The sequence below is a fragment of the Eretmochelys imbricata genome, chromosome 20, assembly GCF_965152235.1.
Source record: "Eretmochelys imbricata isolate rEreImb1 chromosome 20, rEreImb1.hap1, whole genome shotgun sequence".
NCBI lineage: Eukaryota > Metazoa > Chordata > Testudines > Cheloniidae > Eretmochelys > Eretmochelys imbricata.
In genome coordinates this window covers 17,672,773-17,683,234 of record NC_135591.1, presented here as the reverse complement: position 1 = coordinate 17,683,234, position 10,462 = coordinate 17,672,773, and the positions used below count along the sequence as shown (strand labels likewise).

The following is a 10,462-nucleotide window of genomic DNA, read 5'->3' as shown; positions in this document are numbered from 1 at the left end:
GCACACCCGGCGTGCGCTGCAGTGTCCTTAGGCAGGGGCCGAATGCGCCGGCATCACGTATTCTGCGTGAGGGAGAGGGTCCGGGAGGGTCCGGGGCTCTCTGCGGGGAACTGTGACTCTCCGCTGCCGGGAGGCAGGCTGGGCGTCTCGGTATCCTTCGCTGCCTCGTCCCTCCCGCCCCGAGCTGCGAGGGGCACCAGTGTAATAATACTGCGTAGGGCCCCATAAATCCTAAGGACGGCCCTGAATGCAGTGTCACGTATACTTCTTTTATACATTTTGTATGTATAGTTGGGATTATATTTTGCCATGTGCATTACTTTGCGTTTAACATGGAATTTCATCTGCCATTTTGTTGCCAAGTCACCTGGTTTTGTGAGATCCCTTTGTAACTCTTCGCAGTCTGTTTTGGACTTAACTAGCTTGAGTAATTTTGTATCATCGGCAAACTTTGCCACCTCACTGTTTACCCCCTTTTGCAGCTCATTGATGAATATGTTAAACAGCCCTGGTCCCAGTACAGACCCCTGGGGACACCACTATTTACCTCTCCCCATTCTGAAAATGGACCATTTATTCCCGCCCTTTGTTTCCTGTCCTTTAACTGGAGTGTCTGGCAATGCTTTCAGGATCATCTAATGATCCTTAATTTAATTTAATGACAAGCCTTTTGTTACCTTAATCACCCTGCCTCTGTTTATAAATAGAACAGGAGTACTTGTGGCACCTTAGAGACTAACTGCAGTAATAAAAGTCTCAGCTGATGCTCCCTTGTTCCTGGTGCCTCCTGTTAAATTTGGCCCTTTCACATATAATATTCTGTCTGCCTATGAATTGGGCATCAAAAGCCTCTTTCTCTTTGAAGTTTCGTTCTTTTCCACCTCACTGAGGGGTAGGGCAGCAGGACCCAAGGCAAAGATCAGGGCATTTAGCCAGTATCCTTGTGCTTTCGCTGTTAGTTTTGGGAACCCAGGTAGCTGGAGCTGGCAATTTGAGCAACCCCACATCGCATCTGATCTAAGTTTCTCTAATGGAGCCCCTTGGGCTGTGGGCTCCATCACTGCACTGAGACAGGGCTCTGCCTCCTTCCTGCTGCAGCTTGCCCAGGTGTGCTCCTGGATTTTGCACTCACTCATCACACTGGGAGTGCCTCTTCTTCCCTTCACTCGCTTCTCACGACAAAGACAAAGAGCCAAGCCTCAAGCAGCAACTGGTGACCTCTCTGACTGGGAAGCGCCCATGTTTATTAAGCTCCCTGCCGCAATGCCTCCTAGTTCTTCCAGGTGACTGTGGAGGACCAGGAGCTCAAGACCCACTCCACACTAACCACTAGACTCCCCTCCCCTCCAAGAGCCAGGGATAGACCCCAGGAGTCCTGGCTCCCAGCCCTTTCAGAGCAAGGGACCAACTCCCAGCACCCTCCTCCCCTCGGGACGCCTGCACTGCTGCAGACTCGTTGTCTCCATGAGGGAGGGGAGAAAGGAGTTGTAGGGTTGGATTTCTAGTTTCAGATACAAGAATGACACATTCATACAAATAGGATGACCACACTCAGTAGATTATAGGCTTTGTAATGATACCTTACAAGAGACCTTCTGCGTGAAGCATATTCCAGTTACATCATCCTCACACCGACGGGCTGATGGGCTGATGCGCAGGCCGTGAGCGGAGCCCAGGCCTCGCGGCGGGGGGGGGGGGGGGTGTGTGAATTTCAGCCTGTGTTCAGAGCCGGGGGGAGGGGGAGCTGTTTACACAGTGGCGGCCCTTTCACAGATCCACCTGTAAGACATACTACAGGGTTCGTCGTTCCACAGGCCGTTCTCCAGCAGGTGGGCGCAGTCCTCGTCACTGAGTCCGTTTCTGAGGTTATTGGGCTCCCCTCTGTTCCAGTACCTGAACGAGAAGAGAGAGACGAGCCCTCAGAGACCTTAGCCCACCGACTCCCTGTCCCAGGGGAGACACACCCCCAGTAAGCTCAGCCCCACCCTCAGTGTAACCTAGAGCAGCCTCATTTAGGGTTCATTTAACTTATGCTCGGGCCCTGGTGGGGTTCTGAGAAGCTTATAACAGCCAGGGCCCAGCAGGGCTCCAGCCCCACCCCTGCGCCGGGGTCTGTTGTGCCAGATCTTCCCCAGCCCCTTTATGCTGGTTATATCCTGGGTGAGGGTGGCGGAGGAGATTAAATATCCTTCAGAATCCCTTGATGCTGCCAGAGCAGAGTAAAGGGCCATTGAGCAACGGAGTATTGGGCCCATTCCATTGACTTTGGCCAGCGCTAGGAGGGATTAAAGCAAGTAGAGGGAACAATATGGCTGCCCATGATGGCAGGCTGAATACTCTCTGCAAGGGGTGGGGGAAAGGGGGGTTGAACAGTTTGCACCCCAGTCTCAAGGGTTTGTGACATTCCCCCTAGAGGAGACAGATCTTTTATTCCGAAGTATCCAAATGAATGTGGGGCCAGAGACAGTGTTACCTGCTCATAGGGCAGGCATCATGACTGGCCCACTAGAGGATAACCACCTACTACCAGTTAATGGCATAAGTGGTGGAGGGCTGCGCTGTTGAAGGCCCTTGTGCAGGGGTAGAGGCTGCTCCCCACACACGCCATGGCAGCACAAGCTTCCCCTCACCATGGTGTCTCAGATCAGACCAGCCTCGGAGAGACCCTTCTGTAGGCTGAGAGGGGCGCTCTGTCCCCATGACCCATTCCGTCCTTGGACCATTGGCTGTGATGGCCAACGAGCACCCAGTGTGATCTGTGGATGCTTTACCCATTGGGAGCTGGGCTGAGACCCGGCAAGCTCATTTCATACAGAGTTGCACCCAGCAGCAATGCCATTTGGTCATTAGAGACCTGGGCCAGATTTGAACCAGTGATCTGCGGGCGACCGATAGAGCCTCAAGTCGTTCAGTCCTCAGGGCATGAAATCAAACCCGAGCGGCTCCATCCCTGGTCTCAGCCTTGGAGCTACTGAGGTGGAAAGCGCCTGCAGGAGCAGGGGCAGCTGGGGAAGGCCAGGGGCAGGAAGGGGAGAGCAAAGGATCACCCCATGCTTACGTAAATGCCTCAGGAGTATTGTCCACCCAGCGCCAGACACCTTCAGTCCCTTGGTCTGTGAAGCCGATCCAGTGACGAACAGAATCAGTTTTATTGGCCAAGTAATTCTAGAGAGGGGACAGCACAGAGGACTGGGTGGTTAGAACTGGAGCCAGATCCTGAGGCATCTCCCGTGCCAGGAACTAACCCCCAGGGATGGCCTGGGCACTCGGCCATCAGCGAGTGCGCTCAGTGCTGCATACGCCAGAGGAGGAGGCAAGGAGCCCGATTCTCCTCTCCCTCGAGTGGAGGGTGGGGGGGATGGAGAGACGTCAGCGGAGGAGCAGAGGTTGGCGATGGTCTAGGCCTGGGGTGGGGAGAGGAGAAGAGAAAACAAGGGAAAGCCTTTGAACTGTAAAGCACTAAGCCAGGTTTTCATTCCGACAGCCTCCCTTGGTCCCGTCCCCTTCAGCAGCCGAGTTTTTAGAAGGAACCCGCCCACCCCCTTGTGTGACAGGCTCTTAGCAGGGCCGGATTAATCATTTGTGGGCCCTGGCACCCGGACTGTGGCCCCGCCCCCTGCTCCGCCCACCCTTTGCCGCAAGGCCCCGCCCCTGCTCAGCCTCATCCCCTCCAAGGCCCCGCCCACTGCTCGCAGGGTTGGGAGAGGGGGGAGAGGAGTGAGCGGCAGGCAGGGAGGGGCTGTGGGGGGGCGGGGCGCTGGTGCAAAGCCTGGGCAGAAGGCAGGGGACAGGGCCACAGTCCGGGCGCCGGGGCCCCTTCTCAGTGTGGGCCCCAGCGCCATTGGCGCCATTGTAAACCCTGCACTGTCTCTTAGATGGTATCAGAACTGGTAACAACCGTCCAGCTGCTGAGACGGGCGGGAGCGGCTGCTGTTGTTCCATCCGACCCGTTTCATCCCCGGTGGTGGTTGGGATTAGCTGGAGCCGGTAGAGGCGACGTCATCGGGGTCCCTCTCTCTGGCCCCGTCTGGTCAGCACGTCTCAGGCTCAGGATGGCAAAGGCCCCAGGAGATGCGGGTGGGGAAGCCATGAGGGTGAAGCTCGTTCCAGTACCCTGTTTTTCTCCCCAAAGTCTCTTTCAGGGCCCCAAAAGGGAGCGATGGGTGGAAAAGCCCATCCCCTCGTTCCTTGGGCCACCACGTATGTTTAATCTCCAACACTGGATTCACTCCTTTCTGGTTCCACACGTTTCTTGTTTGCCAGGCGTGATCTGAACCCAGTCCTTGAGTTACAGCAGAAGGCTCTTTTGTTTGGACTAACTCCGTCTGCCGCCTGTTTGGGACCGTTTTCCATCAGTCCGGTCATTGTGCCATCTCAGGAACGCTCACAAACTTTTACAGCTGCGGTCACAGTGAGGGTGAATTTGTGAGGCCAGTTATTACGACAGGGTCCAGCAGGAGATAAGGGTGAGCGTTATGAAAACACCGCCCGAGTTCCTCTTTCCAAAGGGCTGTTCCACTGTGAAAGTGACTGTAAAAAGCCTGCCCCAGATGGGCTCCCCCATCCCTGTGGGTATGAGCCAGAGCTGCTGGCCACAGGGGCTCACCTAAGTCATTCCTGCTTTTCCCTCCCATACGCCCAGCAGAGCCAGCCAGGGCCTGGTCTGGTTCAGGCCTTATCAGAATTGTCACCCAAGTTCCTGTTGCAGGATCTTTGGGCTGGATCCCCAGCTGATGTCAATCGGGACCATGCCGATGACGGCTGCTGTGCGCCGGCCAGGGTGCTGGCCCATTCCTGGCACTGGAAAGCACTGACCAAAGGAAATACATTCACCACCATAGGCGCCGACCCCGTGGGCGCCCATCAGTTGTTTCGCCACCCCGCCGCTGATCAGCTGTTTGGCAGCCGGCGGGAGGTGCTTGGTAGAGGGGACGGAGCAGGTGTGGGACAATGTGGGGCAAGGGCAGGGCCTTGGGGGAAGGGGTGGAGTGTAGGCGGGGCCGAAGGGGGGTGGAGCACCCACCCGGAAAAATAAAAGCCAGTGCCAGTGTCCTGGCTCTCCCCTGCCAGCAGACGCCCCTGCGCTCTGCAGTCTGGTGGGAATCCACCTCTGGCAGGATAGTTTCGTGTTCCCAGCCCCCCAGGGAGTCTGACAACCCTGCCGGGTAACCACCTCTCTTATCTGCCGCGCAGCTCTGCTTTCCGAGCCCGCCTCAAAATTCCCCACCATTTGCTCCACGTCGTCTCTTCTCTGTGCTGTTGACCCGAGTCCCTCCTGCCCCAGGCGGGCAAAATTCACCCCTGTGTGGGGGCCAGGGCTGGCCCTTGTCACTGCTGGAGTCCTGCTCCTGCCCTGGGCTGGGGACTCCCAGTCCCACCGTTCCTTTCTTCCCCTCAGGCCCAAACAGAGCCGAAGCCTCATGCCGGCCCACTGTCCAGGGGTCATTCCACCCCAGGTTGGGGTAGGACTGAGGGCTCGTACCTGCTCCCTTGCATTGTTGATCACGACCAGATCAGCATTCTTCGCTAAGCAGAAGTTTCTCGCTGCTTCCCAGGACTGGGTAGTCTGGGAGAAAAGATAGCACCTTCCTTGGTGCTCGTCCCAGCCCCACTGGCACCAGAAAGCGCCTGCCAGAGACAACACAGCTGTGAGCCCCTTCTCCCCACGTGCCAATGAGGGGCGAATCCCCCCCACACGCCAACGAGGGGCCGATCCCTCCTTCCCCACATGCCAATGAGGGGCCGATTCCTGCCCCCTCTTGTGCTGACTTAGGGGCCAATCCTTCCCCACACGCACCGACGACGAGTGGATCCTCCAACCTCATGTGCCAACGAGGGGCCAATCCCCCAACCCGACGTACTGACTAGTGGCCAATCCCCCCACCACATGTGCCGACGAGGGGCCGATCCCTTCCTCCCCACGTGTCGACGAGAGGCCAATCCCTGCCTGCCACGTGCCGACAAGGGGCTTATCCGTCCTCTCCATGTAATGACGACGGTCCAATCCCTCCCTCACACGCGCCAATGAGGAGCCAAACACCCCATCCCATGAGCCAACGAGGGGCCGATCCCCCCACCCCATGTGCCGATGAGGGGCCAATCCCTCCCTCCCCACTACCAACAAGGAGCTGATCATTCCCTCCATACACTCCAACGAGGAGCCAACCCTTCCCCACCACGTTCCGACGAGGGGCCAATCCTTCCCCTCCACATGCTGACGGGGGGCTGATCCCTCCCCACCACGTGCTGACAATGGGGCTGATCCCTTTCCCCGCCACATGCCAACGCTCCTCCCCACATGCCGTTGAGGGGCCGATCCCTCCCCACCCAACGCACAAAAGAGGTGCCAATCCCCCCACGTTACAGGCTGATGAGGGGCCGATCCCTCCCTCCCCACGTGCCCACGAGGAGTCTATCCCTCCCTCCCCACACGCCAACGAGGGGTCGATCCCCCCATCCCATACGCCAATGAGGGGCCGATCCCTCCCTCCCCATGCTCCGACAAGGAGCCGATCCCTGCCCCCCACACATGCCGATGACGGACCAATCCCGTCTCCCCGCATGCTGACAAGGACCTCACGTGCCAACAAGGGGCCGATCTCCCCACCCCACGAGCCAACAAGGGGCAGATCCCTCCCTCCCACGTGCCGACATGGGGCCGATCCCCCATCTCACGTGCTGACAGGAAGCTGATCCCTCACTCCAGCATGCCGACGAGGAGCCGATCCCTCCCTCCCCATGCGCCAACGAGGGGCTGATTCGACCCTCCCCACATGCCAACAAGGGGCCATTCCCTCCCCCACACGCTCCGCTGAGGGGCTCATACCACCCCCCCTCGTGCCCCTGAGGAGCCAATCCCTCCCCCACATGCCGACGGAAGGCCAATCCATCCCACCCCCCCATGCGTCGACAGAGGGCCAATCTCTCCCCCGCATGTGCCTCCCCCCACCAGGCACAGAGCACAGGCCAAACCACAGCAGGTGTGGGTACCCCACAGGAGACCAAAGCCACACGTGAAAGCAGACACTACAGGCAGCGACATGGGGCACAGGGGGCCCCTCCATCCATCCTTATGGGCTCTGCTCTCACAGCGCGAGTGGCAGGGCCCCATTCCCAGCCCCCAGCCCCACCCCCTGCACTAAAGGGAGATTCCGCAGCCCCCCACCCCAACTCGGGGGGACGCCCCCCAGCTAGAACGTGACACTGCATTTGCATTCTCCCCACTCTGCTCTTACCTGCTGTGCTCCCCTTGGTCGTGCGGCCAGGGTCTCCTGGCTCGATGGAAGAAGGGGCATCCTGTGAAACTGAGCACGGCCTGTGTTAGTCTCAGGGCCATTGATAGGAAACACCCCCCACCCCCGCAGGGTGCTGATCACCCCACCTCCCTGCACCCCAGAGGGTGAGGCTGCAACACCTGAACCTTGCCTAGTGCCTGATCCCCACCTCCCTGCACCTCTAAACCAGATCAAGACTTTCCAGCATCTTTCTCCCCCACCTCATCTACAGGCTGAACCACCCCTGATCCCGACACCCCTAAATTGGAAGGAGACACTGCAGCACCCTCATCCCCGCTGGCTGCTCATTCCCCTCCCTATGCCCCGTGTGGTGCCGTCCCTGTTCCCAGTGCACAGGGTGGGACATTAAGGAAAGGAAGACTAGGAACATTCAACAGGAGCCCAGAGAGCACCTCCCATTTATCCCTCCCCCCCAGCCCTGATCTTACTGGCCGGGCCCCTCTCAGTTGTGGGGCTGGAGTCCCCGGCCACGTCTGATGATGGGCCATCTAAGAAACTTAGCAGAGCCCCAGTGTGAGCCTCAGGGACACATCACACGCCTCTCCCAGTGGGCGGGTTGGCTGCTCCTCGGTCCGGTCTGTCATCTCTGTAGCTGGGTGGGGCAGGAATCCCAGCAAGGGGCTCCCTCAGTCCACTGGGGCTCTCACCTCCTCAGGGCAGGGATGAGCAGGATTTGGGGAGGGGGGAATCTCAAACCCTAATCATAATGCCTCCCCCTTCTCATCAGTAGAGCACACAAAGGACTTTGTGAAGGGGGTCAGGCTCATAAGCCACATTTTATAGGTGGGGAAACTGAGGCACAGGGCATTGCTGTGACTTGCCCAAGGTCACACAGCTGGAATAGAATCCTGGTCTCCTAAGGCTTAGTCCCATACTTGCTCTACTAGTCCATGCTGTCTCAGAAGGTGACTAACCCTCACCAGACCAGCTCTGGCTGGGGTAGGGGGCCCAGGTCACGGTGGATACTCACTGCCGGTGAGGACCAGGGTCATCAGGAGCAGTTTGATGGTCACGATGATCACGGTGGTGATCACCAGCTGCCGGTTCGTCAGGGGGGGATCTGGAAAGGGAGGAAATGGCTCTGATAACCCTGTCCTGGCCATACCCTAGATCTTACCCCACCCCCCACCACCACCCCAAGCACTGAGTGGGATGCACTTTTGATCAAGCCTGTCAATAATTGAAGGGGCAGGGATCTGTGTGTAGCATCTTTAGCTAAAAGAGCTTTTCTCCCCACTGTGTCTCAGGCATTTGAGTTAAATGTGCACTCACAAAAATGAAAAGCATGAAGCCAAAGGGCCAAACTCTGCTCCCAGTTACACCAGTGTAAATCTAGACTGAAGGCAACAGTGTGACTCAGGATTTACACTGGTGTAAATGGGAGCAGATGTTGGGTCAAATAGTTTCCAAACCTTTGGAGGAAAATAATCACATCCCCTGCCAAGCAGTGAGGTTTCCCCTGCACAGGGTGTGATGCTGTAGACCTGCCAGCTCCCCAGTCAACCCCGGGGCTTCCATGGATGGCAGGGTAGGTGAAACCCCCATTTCTGATCTGTTTTTGAAAAGAAGAAAAAACAAACTGCTTTTTGAGCTTTCTTCCAGCACCACGAAAGAGCAAAAAGAGAAGGAACCTGACAGCCACCCCAGGAAACAAGCAACACACGGAACAGTGGATTCCTCATCAGCCAGCAAAGGAGCTGACGTCTCACCGCGGGGAGGGGACAGACCCCCAGTCCATGTTCCTGGGTCCTCCCCGTCCCACTGAGGTTCTCCAGCCACGTCGGACATCTGCTCTGGGTCTCCTCGGATCTCTCAGTCATCCAGGCGCCTTCCTCTCTAGGGCCAAGGTTAGTGGGCTGGGTGGGTGCCCCGGGTGCTCTGCTGTTAGCTCCGATTGGGCTTCTTATACACATGGTGACTGAGGTGCTCCCACGGTGCAAACTGGGTGGGGCAATGTCAGGGCAACGCCCATCACCCTGCCTCCTGCATTGCGCAGTGGTGACCTTGATTGAGTCACAGATTCAAAAAGGGAACAGCCCTGCTAGGTCCCATCTGGTCCTTTGTCCCAGAGCAGGACTGTTCTCCCCAGGCTAGTTTTAAAGATAACATAACTGGGCAGGTTGTCAGGATCACACTGTGGACCTGAAGCCGTGATACTCAGATCTCAGGAGACAAATTAAGACTCAGCATTACCCAAGAGAGCCACAGTCGGGTGAATTCGCAGTTTCATTTACTGTAGGACTCTATGGTCATATTGAACCAGTGTGTCCGGTTTATACATATATGTATTCTCACACCACAACGACTGACCAAGTACCACTGTTTTATCAGCTGCAATTGGTTAAAAGCACCCTGGTTGGTTAATAATTTAGACTGGTCAATAATTACGGAAGCAAGGTCTGAAGCCGCTCTCCTCGGACATCTAGTGATGAGCTGCGGGGAGGGGAGGGGAGGGAGGCTACACAGACACACCGGCTCGGCCTGGAGATCCAGCAGACAGAGCTGGGTTGCCCACGTGATCAGTTTTGGCTGGTGCTGGGTTACAAATCGCTTTCGAACGCGGGGGCCTGAAATGTTTTCCTCCTGATTGTGGGAGGAACGGGCAGCAGAACGGTGCTTAGCCAGCCCTGGCTGACGGGATCTCCCTCAGCTGAACTGAGCTCACAAAGGGGGTTCGGATGCCAGAGCCCAGTGGTGAGGGAGAAGGGCCAGGGCGGGGCCAGGCCAGGCCAGTGTAAAGACAGAGGTACCTAGACTCCATCAGGTCTAAGGGCTGTTTAGATCTGTTGCGGGACAGCGTGTCTGCGGAAGAGACGGCTAGGCCCGCACTCGCGGTGAGGTTCCCCGGCTGAGGTCACAGTAGAGAGGCAGGTGCCAGCAGAAGGGGACAGCACAGGGCCAGCGGTGACGGAGAGGATGGCGCGGTGTGGTGACCGGAGACACAAACAACAGCAGCGGAGTGAATGACGCACAGCAGCGGGCAGTGAAGGCATTGCTCGATGCCCCCCACCCCCCAGGTGTGAACTCACGTGTAGGCACCTCTGGGTCTCTGCGGACCAAGGACAGCAGCTGTGAGTGGGGTGTGGCAGAGGGAGAGGGGAGTGCGTGTTAAAGGGACGTTTGTTTGTTGCACTTTCACACCGCGGTGAAAAAACGGAGGCAAAGGA

The 10,462-nt window shown here is 57.5% G+C and overlaps 1 protein-coding gene across 2 annotated transcripts; it reads right to left on the bottom strand.

The window, feature by feature from the left end:
- Positions 1-1,695: 1,695 nt before the first annotated feature.
- Positions 1,696-9,151, bottom strand: LOC144277734 (C-type lectin domain family 10 member A-like). Of its 2 annotated transcripts, none has more exons than XM_077838698.1 (6): positions 9,005-9,151; positions 8,266-8,355; positions 7,236-7,304; positions 5,483-5,628; positions 3,059-3,165; positions 1,696-1,893 (listed from the first exon to the last, which is right to left on the bottom strand). In XM_077838698.1, exons 1-6 carry the CDS (start codon positions 9,081-9,083, stop codon positions 1,749-1,751), a joined length of 636 nt encoding a protein of 211 aa, XP_077694824.1. In that variant the 5' UTR covers positions 9,084-9,151; the 3' UTR covers positions 1,696-1,748. The 2 variants fall into 2 exon arrangements, with proteins under 2 accessions (XP_077694824.1, XP_077694825.1); XM_077838699.1 differs by having other exon boundaries at positions 9,023-9,147.
- Positions 9,152-10,462: the final 1,311 nt, after the last annotated feature.

Coding starts and splice junctions, on each gene's coding strand:
- LOC144277734 (XM_077838698.1), bottom strand. CDS start 9,083: ATGTCCGACGTGGCTGGAGAACCTCAGTGGGACGGGGAGGACCCAGGA. Junction 7,305..8,265: donor GACCCTGGTCCTCACCGGCA/GTGAGTATCCAC, acceptor GGCCGTGCTCAG/TTTCACAGGATGCCCCTTCT. Junction 1,894..3,058: donor AATACTCCTGAGGCATTTAC/GTAAGCATGGGG, acceptor CTTCTCGTTCAG/GTACTGGAACAGAGGGGAGC.